This window comes from Xenopus tropicalis, chromosome 5, assembly GCF_000004195.4.
Source record: "Xenopus tropicalis strain Nigerian chromosome 5, UCB_Xtro_10.0, whole genome shotgun sequence".
Classification (NCBI taxonomy): Eukaryota; Metazoa; Chordata; class Amphibia; order Anura; family Pipidae; genus Xenopus; species Xenopus tropicalis.
In genome coordinates, this window is record NC_030681.2 from 79,191,997 (window position 1) to 79,210,466 (window position 18,470).

Genomic DNA, 18,470 nt, shown 5'->3' on the forward strand with positions numbered 1-18,470 from the left:
AAAAAGTATAGGCACTTGATGAGAACTATTACTTCTAAGACAGACACCCATCCAAAATGTCAGATAAAGCTGGACACACACTTTGAGATTCACTCCACTAGCAAGGTTGCCAGATGAGCAGATCTTAAGCTGATTTAGCCACCAACATGGTGAGCCAATGTGAAATGATCTGGTTGTTTGGATGTAATGGGGCCTACTGTGACCTGTCAGGAGAGGACTGTGCCAATGAGCAAGGATTTTTAAACCTGCACATCAGATACCTGACCTGTCACGCAGGCGTCGGAAGGACCCCATACACAGACCATTTAGCTGCCGACTTGGTCTGGAGAGTCAGCAGGTTTCATACAAAATGTATTGCCATTGGCAATTTCCTTACAGAGGAGGAGAGAGGCACTAAATTGAAATTCACAAAATATTTAACTAAAAGATATCAAAGACCTGGAATGTCTAAATTCTGTGTAGTAGTTTTTTCCTGTTTGATCTAAATTAAAATCCAGATTAGGCAAAAAAAAAAAAAAAAGCAGGGTCTCTACACTTCAAAGCTTGAGTTAAAACTGTACATCTTTATTGAAATGTAATAAAGACAACTTACAGCGTCCATTGCCACCTGTTCTTTTGTAAGGGCAGTGGCACACGGGGAGATTAGTTGCGCCGGCTCGAATGTAAATCCCTGGTGGGATGGCATACGTGTCACTGCGATGTCCCGCAGTCGCCCGAAGTTTCCTCTGAAGACAACTTCGGCCGACTGCGGACCATCCCACCAGTGATTTACATTCTAGACAAGAGAGATTTGTCGCGGCGTGACTAATCTCCCCACTTGTCACTGCCCTAAGGGGAATACACACAACAGGAGGACTATGGAAGGCGATAGGAAGGCAGTGACCAAACAAAGATGATATAAGTCTAAAAACTGAAAGAGGGATCAGTTAGAAAATTAAACTATTAAAGGGGATGTTCACCTTTTGCTAGGTCCTATCAAAGTATTAAGACTTTGCAAAATATACACTTTAAGGGTGCTGACACAAAGGGCGCTTTATTGGCTGGGGGGAAACTTCCTCTCCCTCATGCGGCAATTCCAACTAACATGAAGGGGCAGGTACTGCTGGACATTTCATCGCCCATGGGAGAAATTTCCTTCCAGCCGATGAAGCGCTAGAGCTTATGGTAATGTCTGTCCTCTATTCACTTTAGCATTAATCCTATGGCCGGTCATTAGTACTAATAGCAAATGAGTGACACAGGGTAGGATTTGCAAAAGGTAAACATTCATATTACAACAATAAATAATCAGTACAAACACATATCTCTTACCTTTGGTTCATATGGGATTTCAACTTTGCGGCATCCCTGTGTAAAAAACACATTGTATTGTTAGCATGAAAAGCAATGTACTGCTAAAATGTAGAGAATTTACATACTGTAATAAGTAGATTTCATATTATTTAAAGGTGATTGCCACCCTTTCTCTGCATATTTATAGAACATGTTAATTCTTCATAATATTCCAGTGCAAAGAATGTAAACACAAACAGTGCTTCAAACAGCAAGCACATTTAAAAAATAACTTTAAAACTACTAATGTTTATGTAAATTGGAGAGTTCCTTTATATTCACATAGGCACTATAGTCTTTGCAGAGATCATCACAGTAAACATTAGCTAAGGGGCAACCCAAGAACAACATTTATTTTAAGGGTCATAAACCTTTAAATGAATTTACATAAAACAATAATAAAGGTATGGGATCCATTATCCAGAAACCCATTATCCAGAAAGTTATGAATTACAGGAAGGCCATTTCCCATAGATTCCATTATAAGCAAATAATTCCAACATTTAACAATAATTTCCTTTTTCTCTGCAATAACAAAACAGTAGCTTGTACTGGATCCCAACTATAATTAATCCTTATTGGAAGCAAAACAATCCTATTGGGGTTAATTCGTTTTTAAATATTTTTTTATGTAGACTTAAGGTATGGGGATCCAAATTACAGAAAGATCCCTTATACGGATAACCCCCAGGTCCTGAATATCCCATACCTGTACTCACATTCTTACAGTAGGAATAAATCATGTAAATACATAAATATTAAGAACAATAAACAATACAGCCCCAGTTTAAAAATCATTATTCCTACTGTGAGTGATTGATTCTTAATGCTTATTATTAGTATTTGTATAATTGTTCTTAAACAGGATAATATTTATTGTTCTTATTCTTCATACGTAGTACTTAATTTATTCTAGGTTAATATGTTGGGCTCATACTAAAGCAAATTATAAGGTTTTAACCTGTATTCTATTCTTATACTTTTGGGATAATTATTATACCATTTTTAAAGGTCTTAGTGATCCTATGTAGGCTTCCATCGTATTCCAAAATGATAGATTAGGATACTCTCCAGGTTCTATGATAAAGGGTATGCCCTGAAAACCAGGTTCTTCATAAACCAACCACCTTTAAACACAAAAAAACAGAACTGAATGTTATGTACAGGTACCCAGCAATAAAACCATAATGAAAGCAAGAAAAAAACTGGATCTAGAATGTATTGTTGTGTTCCAAAACTAGCTTAATCTTATTTGTCAGAGAGAAAGTAGACTTTACATATTTAATAAACAATATTATGACAATCATTTTTGAACATGTAAAACTGCTCAGTAATACACTATATACAGTAATTCGGACAGTATGGACACTCAATGAATAAAGGAAGATGAAGTGACCCACAACATGTGCAAACCAGTTGGTCCTTCTTCAGGAAAGGCAAATCCACACCTACTTTTAAATATTGTCATCAGTCTGTTGTTTTATAGAAGGCATAGTTTGATGTGTGCCCTAAACATCACTTTCCTAAATAAAATATGGCTTGCCTAAAAGAGGCAGTATGCCTCCTTATTCAACATGAGTTCCATAATTAGGACATGGGCTGAACATACTTTTTGCCTAATTGTTTACTCATTTCCAAACCGAAAACAAACAGCATGCACTCGTCAGACTTCAATGACGCGGGTAAAAAATACGAAAACTTTATTGGTGGTCAAGGCCTAACGCATTTCGTGTGTTTGCACATGTATTCATAGGCACGTGTGCCGCTTCATTGGAGTCTGACGAGTGCATGCTATTTGTTTTTGGTTTGGAAGTTGGTTTTCCCCTTGTTGCGGGTCTGGGGCATGGCACCCGGGCCATCCAAATGTGGCGGTGAGTTAAACATCTTGCATTGTGTAACCATGCTACTAACACACTGAGCGAGGGGTTCGGGGCATAAGCACCCGAGCCTACCATATTTGCTTCTCTTTTGTGGCTGCAACGGAAAGGACTGAGAGCCCCCGTATATATTATTGTTTACTCATGTGGTTATTTCACAACAGGAAAAATTAAATTGACTCCATGTTTGGTCCTTGCGAGGTACAGGTATGGGATCCGTTATCTGGAAACCCGTTATCCAGAAAGTACCAAATTACGGAAAGACCGTCTCCCTTAGACTCCATTATAAGCAAATAATCCTAATTTTTGAAAATTATTTTATTTTTCTCTGTAATTATAAAACAGTACCTTGTATTTGAACTAAGATTGTATTGGGTTTATTCAAAATGTAAATGATTTTTAGCAGACTTAAAGTGGACCTGTCACCCAGACATAATAAGCTGTATAATAAAAGCCCTTTTCAAAATAAACAAGAAACCCAAATAATTTTTATATTAACACATCCATACTCATTATAAAGGTATTTAAAAATCCCAGCTGTCAATCATATATTGCCTGCCCCGCCTCTATGCCTTAAGGTGGCCATACACGAGCAGATCCGCTCGCTTGGCGATGTCGCCAAGCGAGAGCGTGGGCGATATCGGGGAGCATTTAGGTATAAAAAAAAAATAATCCGATCGGATTATGTGGGCTGCAATGGGGCAGTCGGATCGGGGACCGCATCAACGAGCCGATGCGGTCCCTGATCCGACCGGATTTTCTAACCTGGCCGATCGAGATCTGGCCAATTTCAGGCCAGATATCGGTCGGCCAGGCCGCTCTGCTCTCCCCATACACGGGCCGATTAGCTGCCGAATCGGTCCAAGGGACCACATGTAGAGATTATATCTAGACTTTTAGAACTGAGCCTGTAATGCTGAATTATTGAAAGCCCAAATAACAAGCAATGTTAGTTATGCTTTGCACCAGAAACTGCTAGTACCAGCTAGAACTTTCTAATTATAAAAAGGCTAGTATACTTACACTCCCCAGTGCACTTTAATGGAACAAGTCCTCTGTAATCTCCCATAAACCTGTAGTTCTTCAGCATCATCCATATAAGATGTCATGCTTCCTAAACCATCTGGCTCTGTAAACAGATCAATCTGACAAACTCTGTAGTCCTGATAAGAGAAATTGTTTTTGATTTTGTGATTATATGGTAATACAAAAATAAACAAATGGCATAGAAAACCTATTAGATATCCAGAAAGACATAACTAAAATTGTAAACAAGTGCCTCTGGTGATATTGAAGATATAGATACCCACATTATCCCCATGCTTCAACTATTACACAGCATGCTAGGTCAGTTACAGATACAGCCACAAGCACAAATCATGGGGTTCTATACTACTTAGTTAGTAGGGCCATACCCCAGGGGGATCCACCCGTCCTTTGGGCCTCCTGAGAGGTGGGCCTTACCAACTTAGTAGAAAAAAAAAAGTGCCCAACTAAGTTGCACTCATGGACATGCCCCTGATCTCCCCTGGCCATGACCCATTGCCACACAATCCTCAATCACTATCTGCAAACCCCACCCCTTTGTGACCCAGAACCATAAAACTGGTGGTGCATATTTCTTTATGAATGATTACTATATCCAACTACAGCATACAAATGTACACCACAAAGACCAAAGAGACTTCATTTTAGAGATGCTCACAACCCTGGAGCTAAAGCTTGATCTTTGCCATTCTAAATTTGCTTAAGGGCCGTGGTAGACAGGGAGATTAGTTGCCCACGATCCCATCCCACCAGCAATATGCATTCAAACCAGTGGGATGGCATATCAGGGAGATTAGTCCCCCGCGACAAGGGAGATTTGTCACGGACGACTAATCTCCCCCATCTACCACGACCCTAAATAATATATAATAAAAAAAAGATTTAATGTACCATTGCTTTAAAGAACTGATCTACTATAATCTATATAAAAAAGCTGCTGTGCAGAAATGGAGATAATTGAAATAGGGCTAAATGGCACAGGTTAAATGGCAGATAAGCTCTGTTGAACATTATTATATTCTACAGCTTCTATATTCTATAGCTTATCTGCTATGTAACCTGAGCCTTTTTTTTTAATGGCTGCCCCTACGGCTACACAGCAGCTTATTTAAATAAACCACAGTAGTGTTTCTGAAGCAAACACACCAGTTTCACCAGTGCAGGGCAACATTATATTTTATTTTTTTAAAAACACTTTAATTTTTTGGTGGCACCAAGTCCAGTACTGTTTGGAATCCCGTGCTCTGATTTTTTGCAGAAGCGGTAAAGGCATTATAATTTAGCAATATCATATCCTATTTATCCAACATGCACGGTGGAATAAACTATACCTACAACTGCTTGTATATCCAAGTCCCAAGGAAACTACCCTAGTAAGTAATGCTCATTTCATGTTTTCACTATTAACATTTAAGATCATTATGTGGATATGCAGTGAGAGCAAACATAAAATTAACATCCATGATATTTATTTATACACATCAGGGCCGCCATCAGGGGGGACAGTCGTCCTGGGCCCGGATGATTTTAACTTTAAAAGGGGCCCAGCCGTGCTAAATTTTTCTTAGAAGCTCGGGCCCCCTTTAATCAATTTCGGGCCCTGTCATTGGTGGTCAGCGGGTGATCCTATTGGTCGCGCCCTGTGCGTACATGCACGTCAGTACGCACGGGGCGCAACCTTATAAAAGGGCCTGTCTTCTTTCGGCACTCAGAAGTGCAGAGGTGTCGTCCAGGAAGGACCTCGCCGGAGGAGTCCGAAGCTACCGCGGAGCAGCCGCCGCTGAAGACGCCGGGGGGTTGTGCTGTGCTGGCTACCAATGTACTGGGGTGGGGGGGGGGGCACTGCTGGCTACCAATGTAATAGGGGGGGCACTGCTGGCTACCAATGTAATAGGGGGGCACTGCTGGCTACCAATGTACTGGGGGGGCATTGCTGGCTACCAATGTACTGGGGGGGGCATTGCTGGCTACCAATGTACTGGGGGGTCACTGCTGGCTACCAATGTACTAGGGGGGCACTGCTGGCTACCAATGTACTGGGGGGGTACTGATGGCTACCAATGTACTGGGGGGGGGCACTGCTGGCTACCAATGTACTGGGGGGGTCACTGCTGGCTACTAATGTACTAGGGGGGCACTGATAGCTACCAATGTAATAGGGGGGGCACTGCTGGCTACCAATGTAATGGTGGGGCACTGCTGGCAACCAATGTAATAGGGGGGGGCACTTCTGGCTACCAATGTAATAGGGGGGGCACTGCTGGCTACCAATGTAATAGGGGGGGCACTGCTGGCTACCAATGTAATACAGGGGGCACTGCTGGCTACCAATGTAATAGGGGGGGCACTGCTGGCTACCAATGTAATAGGGGGGGCACTGCTGGCTACCAATGTACTGGGGGGGCACTGCTGGCTACCAATGTAATAGGGGGGGCACTGCTGGCAACCAATGTACTGGGGGGGGGCACTGCTGGCTACCAATGTACTGGGGGGGCACTGCTGGCTACCAATGTACTGGGGGGGTACTGATGGCTACCAATGTACTGGGGGGGGGGGCACTGCTGGCTACCAATGTACTGGGGGGGTCACTGCTGGCTACCAATGTACTAGGGGGGCACTGATAGCTACCAATGTAATAGGGGGGGCACTGCTGGCTACCAATGTAATGGTGGGGCACTGCTGGCAACCAATGTAATAGGGGGGGGGCACTTCTGGCTACCAATGTAATAGGGGGGGCACTGCTGGCTACCAATGTAATAGGGGGGGCACTGCTGGCTACCAATGTAATAGGGGGGGCACTGCTGGCTACCAATGTACTAGGGGAGGCACTGCTCGCTACCTATGTACTAGGGGGGCACTGCTCGCTACCAATGTACTGGGGGGGGCACAGCTGGCTACCAATGTACTAGGGGGGCACAGCTGGCTACCAATGTACTAGGGGGGAACAGCTGGCTACCAATGTACTAGGGGGGCACAGCTGGCTACCAATGTACTAGGGGGGCACAGCTGGCTACCAATGTACTAGAGGGGTACAGCTGGCTACCAATGCATTAGGGGGGCCCTGCTGGCTACCATGTATTAGGGGGCCCTGCTGGCTACAAATGTCTGTGAGTCCTTTGTACTGGTGGGAGGGGGGGCCCCGTGATTCTGATGGCGGCCCTTATACACATCAAAAGACTTTACCAATGGGCTTATTTATTATTTTGTGAATTTGAGAGTTTTTCTAATTTGAATAAAGTCGCATTCTTCAGAATAAATGCACTGGAATACCTCAAATTTTCAAGTTTATGAACTCGAATAAAACTCAAATATCTTGAACTGAAAATATGGCTTGACTTTGCCTAGTACAACTCCCATTGATTTCTGCATGAACTTGCAAGCTTTTTGCTGCCACATTTTTACATTTCAGTTTTCAGGTTTTGTTGCACTTAATAAATAACAGACATTCAAGTTTTTGAGCCATAACTTGAATTTTAGCACTCAAACTGTGAAAAAATGTAAATTTGACCGTTGATAAATCACCCCGTCCCTCTTAATGCTGTATTGAGAAAAAATACAACTCTCAGAATATAAAATAAAAGGAAGTGGCACAGGAAACTAGGTCTGTCATGCACAATCTTAGCAACTATATGTTTCAAAAATATTGTACCACAGAGGATTTCAATATATTTACCTTGACTACAAGTCTTAGTGATCCAATTACAGTGGGTGTAAGGTTTTCCTCTGCCTCAGAATCTTCTTCTCCCCATGGGTTAGAAAGTTCTAAATCACCCTCTTCCAAAGCAATGGATCGCCCTTCAAAATTTGGTTGCTCATATAGTATCCAGCTATGGAAAATGAGGAAAAATCAATTTTACAGCTACATTTAATGATATTACAGATGAACAGGATATTACAGAAAATGAACAAGGAAAAGCTGGTTGGTTACAGTACAAAATGTTGTTTGCAGACTATCTGCAAACTCTGGACTGTAATGCTATGTTGATTTTTCCCGCCCTACAATAAATCTATCTTTCTGCAGGGCAGCTATTACAACATGTGAACTGCAGAGGTATGCGAGGGGTAGGAATGTTTCAATGGAAATTAAAACCTGCTGCTCCACCTGCTTTCTTGTTGTTTCTCTCCCTCTCTCTGCGTAGGCCCAACTTTCACAAATTTAGTTGGTCTGCAAAAACTGCAGCTAGGTATGCATGTAAAAATCGTATCTTGTACAGTCTGATCAGTTTGATTTTGCACTGCTCATTTAACAACTTATGTCTGAAATGAAGGCAAAACAAAATGCTAGGCATTAAAATTGCTCATAGTGTGAAACACACCAAAAACCTATTTTAGTTGCTATTAGCAACTGCTATACATTTCCCACCTATGTTTATAAAGTAGTATCTTAAATGCTGTACAATATAACCCTTTTCTACAACCACATTCTTTACAGCAAGGTATATTTATTTTACACATTTGTGTATATCATTCTATACTTTTCGGCATATGTTCCAAGCTGACAGTATACAAAAAGAACTCCACTGTGCAGAATGTGTAAATGAAAGCTGCTTACCATCCTCTTATGGTCTTGATACCAATGGTAGGTGACAGCTCCCAGGAGGAACAATCTGCAACATCTGAGAAGATTTCAAAAATTGTACCTTCACAGTTTGGTTCACTAAATATCACTATCTGTAAAAGTCAGAGGTTGGCACAAGTATTAGTGTGGTGCAAGTGAATATTTAGAACTGAAAAAATAAATAAACGGTGCAAGTATTGTTCTTTATTGTTACCTTTCCTGGTCTAGGGTTAATTTTCTCCACACCTTTTCCAGAAAAAGCCTGGAAAATAAAAAATAGGTACAGTTACCTCTACTAATGAATGAAAATAAATCACAGGCACTTAGTAAATTACGAATACAAATAATCTTGTGTGCTACCAATAAAATAAGGCAATATCCAACAGAAGGCCAATGCGGCACTCCAAGGGAGATATATATATATATATATATAGACCCCAGACTACTCAAGACGCCAGTTTCTCACGTGATGTTATTTACTATAACTTATTTATTCAGTGTCTGAATTATTCAGTTAAATGTAAAATTAAGTCATTCACAAAACATTACTGCATGACACACAATTCACACGCTTACAGTAAATACCCACAAACATGAAAGGTTTTGCACAAAATAAAAGGTCATATTATACAAAGATGTACAGAATATTTACACCATAATATTTACATGTCTTTCCACCAAATTCTGTTTGCCCTTGAATTACCTCCACTGCAACTCCATTCATTCATATCTAGATACAATATAAAGCAACTAATCATGCATGTTAAGCATTAGTCTGTACCCCCTAGTCTTACCATAATCTCTGCCATTCTCAGATGTGCCCCTGCTGGGTCCTGGTCCTTGTCCTGCACCTCCACCATTATATTATTTGACTTCACCTCTCTCATCACTGCATGCAAAAGACTGAAGTTTTCAACTTCACTTAGAAAAGCCTTGCTCCTCCCTGTAGGACTCTCCCACTGCCCTGCAGGCCTTTAACACTCCTTGAAAACTGATATATATGCGAGGAAGCCTATCAAAGTAGTCATCGTACTTATCTAGAAAATTCTTTGCCAAACAAGAAATACACGCCTGTTCGACAAAGCAGTCTTTAGAATAATCACCTGCATTTGCTTTCTCAGGCGATCTTCTGTCACTGCAGGGGGGGGAAGCATTTTGCAGCAGTAGCATTTGTCATTACAGAACACATTGCTATTTACTATATAATCATTTTCCCTCTTCTGATATGCACGCACAAATTTTTTATAAACTGCCTACATAGTGTTAGAGCTCACAAAAGAAATTTTTTTAAAGCACAGCCAAGAAGAAATTAGAGGGAACATTACATAAAATACTTAAGAATATGAAATTAATCTTTAGTCTAGCTAAATAATAATAATAACTCAGATTAAAAAAATTATTTTGTTTTTTTATTTGTTTTATAGACAGAAAGATAAGTGTATAAACTCTAGTACCATAACAGAGATATAAGTGCACGGGATGATTCTCAATTCAAGGAACAGTAACACCAAAAAATTAAAGTTTTAAAGTTATTAAAATATACAGTATGCTGTAGCCCTGCACTGGTTCCGATCTACTAAACTTAATACAAACAAGCTGCTGTGTAGCAATGATAGAACTCCATTAACTCCCATCTTTCCCCCCTACAGTCTATATTAAATACTGCTGCCAGAATTCTCCTCCTCTCATCCAGGAGATGGCCCTTCCCCTGCTAAAGTCCTTATCGTAGCTTCCTATTAAACAAAGAATATTTTACAAACTCCTTCTCTTAACCTTCAAAGCCCTCCATTCCTCTGCTCCTCACTACATCTCTTCCCTTGTGTCTCCGTATGTTCCTGGCCGACTCCTTCGTTCCTCACAGAGCAATCGTTTGGTTGCTCCCCCCACTAATACTGCGGTTTCCCGCCTTAAACCTTTCTGCCATGCTGCCCCTTACATTTGGAATGCCCTCCCTGATTTCCTCCGAAGAGAATCCTCCCTCAGTCTTTTTAAAACCAAACTAAAAGACAACCTTTTGGCTCACCCAGCACCTGACCAGGGAACTAGCACTTATATTGTAATGTCACCCACTGTGACCTACAGCACTTATATTTGCCTATTTGTGTCTGTAAGTTACCCCTCCCATATAGATTGTAAACTCTACGGGGCAGGGACATCCATCCTCTTGTGTATTTGACTCTTAACTTATTGCAACTGTAGCTTGTATTTATTTGTGCTTATTGTAATACTTTGTATTAATGTATTCTACTGTACAGCGCTGTGTACATAAGTAGCGCTTTATAAATAAAGTTATACATAGATACATACATTATATTCTACATAGGTTATCTGCAATGTGACCTGAGCCTTTTCCCACCTTTTGCCGCTTTAGCTACACAGAAGCTTATTTATAAAAACTAAGGAGGTGTTTCTGAAGCAAATACACAAGTTTTGCCAGGGCAGGGCAACAGTACATTATATTTTAATACATTAAAACCCTTTCATTTTTTGGTGTTACTGTTCCTTTAATCTAAGGTAGAAATCAGGATGCTTAAAGCTGAAAAATCAGTTCAATTAGGCTCTATACATACAAAAGTTTTCACAAGTGCACCCCACTATTCTTTATATGGGGATGCCAGTTGGTGCATGGTAAATGGACTAAAACTTCTTTATCTGTGCCTAATGCACTTGGAGATTTGAATAATGCAAGATTAAGTTAAGTACCAACCATGTTATAATTTCTATAAATAAACTAAAAAAAGCCACCTCTCTATTCACCAGAGTAGTGTTTTTTGTTCTTGGGTAGCCAGTTGTTCTCCAACTATAAATACCAGCATGCATGAATACAATTTGAAAGAAGGTGATAACTAAATACCAGTCAGTGGCGTAGCTAAAGTTTGGGGGACCCCTTGCAGACAAACATGGGGTACCCTCCCTCCCACACACAGGACTAATGAAGCGTACTCTTGCCTGGCAGATGTATACCTCCTAACACTTATAAGTGAGGTCAGACGAAGCATATCTCCACTTCTCTCAGCCCTGAGCTTTTCTGCCTGGCTGTGAGAAGTGGATTTACTGCAAATTCGGGGTCAGCCTGGGAAACATTTGCTTTGGCATTGTCCCGGCCGACCTTCGATCCACACCGCTCTGTGTGAACACAGTTGTGCTGTTGCCATAGGTTTTAGTGCACACACTCAGAGCAGCGTACCGAGGCGAATCCGCTTCTCTCAGCCAGGCACAAAAGCGCAGGGCTGAGAGAAGCGGAGATATTCTTCATCTGACCTCGCCCTTACACAAAACAGAAAAAGAGAAATAATTTGACCACACCCCAAAGTACGATGAACATTTTACAAAGACATAAACTTTTTCATGTTTGGAATGACAACATCAGAAGTACAAAGTGCACCAGAAGACAGACAAAGAGTCCCCCACCATTTCATAACCCAAAACATGCCAGTAACAGCACTGCATAAACGGACAGATTAAAAGCATAACTTCACCTAAGCAGAATACCAAAAAATGTTCTTCTTTCCCAATGCTGCTTGCCTCTCTGCCAATCTGAAACTTCAGTAAAAAAAGAAAAAAAATCAAAAGATAGTCATGTATTCCATGCATGGTTATCTTTGATTTATTCCATCTGACCAGAAAAATGTAAGTAGTATTGGCTGGCAGGTGGGGAGGCACTGTTAGGTACCCTCAAATCCAGCTGTAGAGGGGCCCCTCAAGATCTGGAGCACCCCCGCATAAGTCAACATTTTTTAAAATCCAAGAATTGTAATTCAACTCCAGTTAATTTCACACATAACTATTTGCCTTCTTGACTTCTCTTTGAAAAGTCCCACAACAAACAAAAGGAAACAGAGCGTGACTCATAGGTATTAATATTGCCTGAAGACCTTTGTAAGCATCTGGATCAATAATGCTTCATGAACACAGAAAAAGCGATTACTATTTATAGTTACTTTTCTTTGTCTAGTACAAAGTAGGGCCCTTACAATTTACTGTTAGTGTAGTATTTTGCTAATTATGAGGATTCCAGCACTGCTTTTTTTTTTTTTTTTTACCTTAACTGAGATTCCACTAAAGAAGGCATGGGTGTCTGCAGGACATTTTTAAGGGGGAGCAAAGCCATCAAGCAAAAACAACTTATATTTTCTAACTGTATAACGGGGGGAGGGGGGTTAAGTAAAGAGTATAGACCATGAAAATATGCCATGCGCAGAGTTGCCATATTTTTTGACCACATGTCATTTGTGACTACACCCCTAAATACCACACCTATTTTACCAAAATATATGTGCTGGTATAATTACTACAGAAAATGAATAATCATGGAATACACAGCCATCATGGGGGCTGTTTGAAGCCTCTGTGTACATTAAATGCCATGCCCTATTTTGAATCACAGTCTGAGCCTGTCCAGCACACTAAAATGCAGGTATTTGCCCAACGTGCAAGGAATGACACAGGTTGCAAGAAAACCTGCATTGATTTCTCCATAAACTGGGCTTAATGCCAGCTTGCTTCTGTGTGCCAACTAGACTCAACTTCTATAAGCTTCTCTCACAGACAATGCTGCTCTGCAGACTTATAAGCAGACTGGAAAATGTAGAAGTAGTTAATAGACAACCACCTAGAACTACCTACAAGACAACAGCACAAAAAGGGGTGGTTGTACTTACCACAAGTTTTACAGTATTAGGTGAGGGCACAAAGAGTGACCACAAAATTCATTCAAAGACAAGAGTTCCTCTGCACTCACCAATTATCAATATACATAACACAATACAGGGATTGTTTGTCCATATAATGCTACGTCAAAGTCCCCGCTTGTCTAGCCAGTCCTACTGCTTCTTTATACATTTTTCAGAGGGCCCAAGTTTTATCTGGAAAGCATACTGCCTCTAATTCTTTTCAGCTGTGCGCACAAAAAAGAATTTGTGTGCGCATTTTTAAAAACTGTGTGCTCAGGTCAGAATAAAGTCAAAATTTGTTTTGAAACAAAAATTTTTGTGCACCCCACAATTTGTTATGTGTGCTGGCCTCAAAATTTGTGTAGCGCACAGCTTAGAGAGAGTATTGGTTGCAGGAAAAAATGTGAAAATTGTAGAATGAAGCAGTAGAATTCTTCATGAATTAAATGAAAGCGAGTATAAGACTAACCAGACCGAGAAAGACTGACAAAAGGGGAGGGAATTTCCTTGTTGCTTAATGCACAAAATAACTTAATGTACCATATAAATACATTGATATTGAGTAAAGGTCCCCATACACGAGCCGATAGTAGCTGCCAATATCGGTCCCTTGGACCGATTCAGCAGCTAATCGGGCCGTGTATGGGCAGAACCAAGCGGCCTGCCCGACCGATATCTGGCCTGAAATTGGGCAGATATCGATCGGCCAGGTTAGAAAATCCAGTCCGATCGGGGACAGCATCGGCTCGTTGATGCGGTCCCCGAACCGACTTCCCCATGGCCGCAAATGTAATTCGATCGTTTGGCCCCAGGGCCAAACGATCGGATTATTTTTTTTTAGCTACTTGCTACCCGATATCGCCCACCCGTAGGTGGGGATATCGGGTGAAGATCCGCTTGCTTGGCAACATCGCCAAGCGAGCGGATCTTATAGTGTATGGGGACCTTAAGTCTGTTCAGTCCTTGCAAATGGCTTGGTCTGTGTGGACCCCACTGTGGGGCAATAACAAGCTACAACACTTCTAGATCCTATCAAGAATAAGTTATTAGCCTGAGGCTGGGGTAAAAATGCTGCAAAGACAACTGTGACATGCATTTTAATCTAAATTTCCTACAGTTGAAATGGTTGAATCAACCCTAGAGAAACCTGTTCTATGCAAGCCAGTATCCTTATGCTACACAACACTGCTTCAAGCTAACCCCAGTCCCTAAATTGTCGATACACACACCAATATCATTGTCCGAAACCTGGTGCTTGTATGATGGATTGACAAGGGACCGATATCGCCTTGTTAATCGGGTCGGGACAAAAAATTTTGTTCGGGCGCCATTGAAGGTACCTGAGCAAAGGCATACATTTAGGAATGAATCGTCAGATAGGGGTAGTATTCCCATTGTTTCTACCTCCATATCCTGGCAATTCAGCCCCGAACCCTAGTTCAGCAAAGCTGGCAGTGAGACATTCCATAGCTGACAGATGACATGTGGAAGGACACTCTGAGCCTTGTCCTTGAACTTACCATTTCAGTTAGAGGAATATACAAATTAAATTCTTCAACAGAGACTCCTTCATCCCATACTGTTTATCCAAGCTATACTATGACACAGATGTCCTTAACCTAATGTCTGTACACGCTGCTGTGCTGATGTAGCTCTCCTGGCTCACTTCTGCATTCACCTCTGCCTCCCTTACTTTTCTCCCCTCTCATTCTCCCCTCTTATTCAAAATTAAAAAAAAATAATGGGTGAGAGGCCAGGACCTCTTGTTTTTATCTGAACTATTAGTACACAACAAATTCATTCGGTGCCTTTAGCAATTAAGATATAACTTTTAATTTCATTAATTTAAAAAGATAATCATTCTTTTATACTAAGCATTAAAATTAGGATCCACCATTAACAAGAAAAAATCAATGATTTATTAAAAACAATAAATTATGAGTACGGATTAATTTTATGTATATAAATATAATTTTTACATAATTATTTTTCAAAATTGCCCCAAAGATCTGCAGATACACTCCTGAGTAGTGAGATTACTGTGTATATATAATTATTGAAAGAATTAGTAAATTCTTGCCCTGCTGAGATGTGAAGTATCAGGATCTTTGGGGCAATTTTCTACGTTTCTACTTTTCCTTTACACAACAGAATGCTAGTTTGTATGCATAATAACAGGTTTGCCAGATTCTTAAACTCCACACGTGCAGTTCAGTAAAATCTTTAAAATTTACAGCACTTGAGTTTAAGTCTGCACTAAGGATAACTGGGAAAGGTAAGATACCAGCATAGCACTGCGCTACATTATTAATAAATAAAGTAACATTAAACCATGTTTAGCAAACCATGCGCTACATTTCAGCATTGCGCTACATTGTTTATTGTTGTTTTTTAAAGGTAATCAACAAGCACTGTAAAAAAAATTAAGAGCCTTATATAGTTCTTAGCACAGGGTTAATTTTTTTTTAGATGCAGCCGGACACAGAAGGACGCAGCAGGCCGGTGCTGGGGGGAGCAGGGAGACACATAAGGATGCAGCAGGCGGGTGCTGGGGGGAGCGGGGAGACACATAAGGATGCAGCAGGCGAGTGCTGGGGGGAGCAGGGGCCACAGGGAGGATGGTGGAGGATGTTGGGGACCCATGCACAGTAGAGACGGTGAGGGAAAAGAAGTGGGCATCCCTTATTAAAGATAGCGGCGCTGTTCACTGAAACGAGTATGTAGTTAGTGTATCTCTGTAAATCTTTCATTAGGAAAGCCAGAAATATAGTGTTTTTACATAGCAATAGTAGTACTATTGAATAGTGTGCTTAATAGATTTTGACTTTCCTTGTCCTTTAAGCCCAAATGGTAGAAACTTTACTAGTGTATTTTACAGTGCTCCCAACATTCAAAGATAGGATTAATACACAAAGCAGGGCCATACTGAATCTGCAAAAAAAAAAAACTATGCAGTCCTCTATTAGATGGAGTTTATAAATTTCCAGCCTTTTAAAAGTGAATAAAAGGAATAATAAATGAGGGTGCCAAAATATTAGACACCCCACAGTAAAAAATCAATTACCTGATTCCCTAGGCCAGTGTTTCTGTTTGCAGAAAACTGCAACAGGTCAAGGTATTCCTGTAAATGCTCTTTGTTGCCATCTTATTCAGCTTCTTCTGTCTTTCCTTCTCTCAGGGCAGGCACATCAGGGCCCAGAGAAAAGAAGACAGATAAGGAAGAAGATTGTGGTAAATGATCTTCTACAGCAATACCCCATTGTAGATTTCTAACAGGAGCACTGGCCCAGAGTATCAGGTAAGCGATTATAATCACTGGCACCCTACCCTCCAGAGATAATACTATCATTTTAAGTTCCATATTGAAGAGGTGGTTCATTTTTAGTATGTTACAGAACGCCCTATTCCTAGTAACTTTGCAGTTGGTTTATTTTTTATAGTTTTTGAATTATTTGCCTTTCTCTTTTGAGCAATCCAGCTTTCAAATGGGGGTAAAAAAAAACTATTGCTCTGTAAGGCTACAATTATTATTATTATTATTATTATTACTTATCTACTATTCATATTCCCATGTCTTGTTTAAACCACTGCCTGGTTGCTAGGGTAACTAAAACCCTAGCAACCACATAGCTGCTAAAATACGAAATGGAGAGCTGCTCAACAAAAAGCTTAGTAACTGAAAAACCATAAAGAATGAAGACCAATTGCAAATTGTCTCAGAATATCAATGTCTACATCATATTAAAAGTGAATTTAAAAATTAACTATCCCTTTAAGTGTATACATGCTGTATAGAATCCAGTGCAACCTGCAGCACACATCTAAATTATATTGTCTAGCCTAATAGAAACGTATAAGGTGATAAACCAATAACAAACCATCACAAAATACAGAATATGCATAGCATACAAGTATATCATAACCATCTCCACAATGTAAGAGTCTCTTTAAGAATCCTAATGTTGCAAAACTCTTGTTGAAATACTGCAATATGCTGGAAGTGCAGTGCTAAACAGAAAGACTTATGTTTTCTTTAAAGGGGTAGTTTAACTATAAAACAAGCTTTCAGTTCAGTTGTTTTTCATTACAAAACATTTCATTTCCATTTTTAAATTTTTTTTGAGTCTAAGATTTAAGGATCAAATTAATATTTTCTCCCTCTTGTGTATTTCAGTAGCAACTTAGTAAGTCTCTGACACGATAAGCTGTTTCAATTGCTACATTGTTTGATATGCTGCTTAGCAGGAGAGGAATGTCAAGCAACTGATGTATCAACCATTGACCAGTAGGGCTAAAGTTACAGGGGATCTAAACAAAAGAAAAATTATGTAAACTTACCCAGAGAGCAAGTTCTCTGAACACTTTACATTAATTTTCTATGTTTATGAGATATTAGCAGTTTTATACTGCTAGGCAGGCTTTTAGCTCAACACCAATATTTAAAGGCCCACAGTGTTAGGCCAAACTGTCTATGTTTAAATACATTCATTTTTTGGATTGTACAGCCCCTTTAAGAAATAAAAACAGTTGATAGAGAGCTGCATTCCCCTTTACTGAGCTGAGACATAAGGTGGTAAAAAAATAAAACCTGAAGCTTAGAAAACAGTTTAATTTACAACTTAAAAACAATGAACTTAAAACAATATTTAAAAGTTAAACTACCCTTTAGCAACTGTCACTACGAATGTCTGGGTTTCAGCCAACTTTATTTAGGCAAGATGGACTGGCTGATTCAGTGAATAAAAGTCCACAGGTTGACCGATTCTTTTAAGTAAAGAAAAACACATTAGAACAAATTTATATGTCCTAGGGGACAGTGTCAAAGTGGTATAAATTCAGGGAAAATGTAAAATCCGGGGCCTCAAAATCGGGCATTCTACTGTATATCCCCCCATTTTGAAATAAGCTTATTAAGTTGGGCTTATGTAGAAAAGTTGCATAACCTGAAATTCCAAAAGCAGATGAAATGAAACCAAGATAGTC

General features: G+C 40.2%; 1 protein-coding gene across 5 annotated transcripts in view; it reads right to left on the reverse strand.

Annotated features, from left to right (window-relative positions):
* The window catches only part of crybg1 (crystallin beta-gamma domain containing 1), a 154,711-nt gene that overhangs the window by 32,156 nt on the left and 104,085 nt on the right, over positions 1-18,470 (reverse strand). For all 5 annotated transcript variants that reach the window (XM_004914550.4, XM_004914551.4, XM_012963551.3 and 2 more), the window contains 6 exons: positions 9,029-9,076; positions 8,809-8,927; positions 7,930-8,083; positions 4,233-4,372; positions 2,333-2,459; positions 1,312-1,347 (listed from right to left, as the gene is read on the reverse strand). In XM_004914550.4, the coding sequence (XP_004914607.2) occupies positions 1,312-1,347; positions 2,333-2,459; positions 4,233-4,372; positions 7,930-8,083; positions 8,809-8,927; positions 9,029-9,076 (624 nt within the window). The remainder of the gene's footprint in view (positions 1-1,311; positions 1,348-2,332; positions 2,460-4,232; positions 4,373-7,929; positions 8,084-8,808; positions 8,928-9,028; positions 9,077-18,470) is intronic.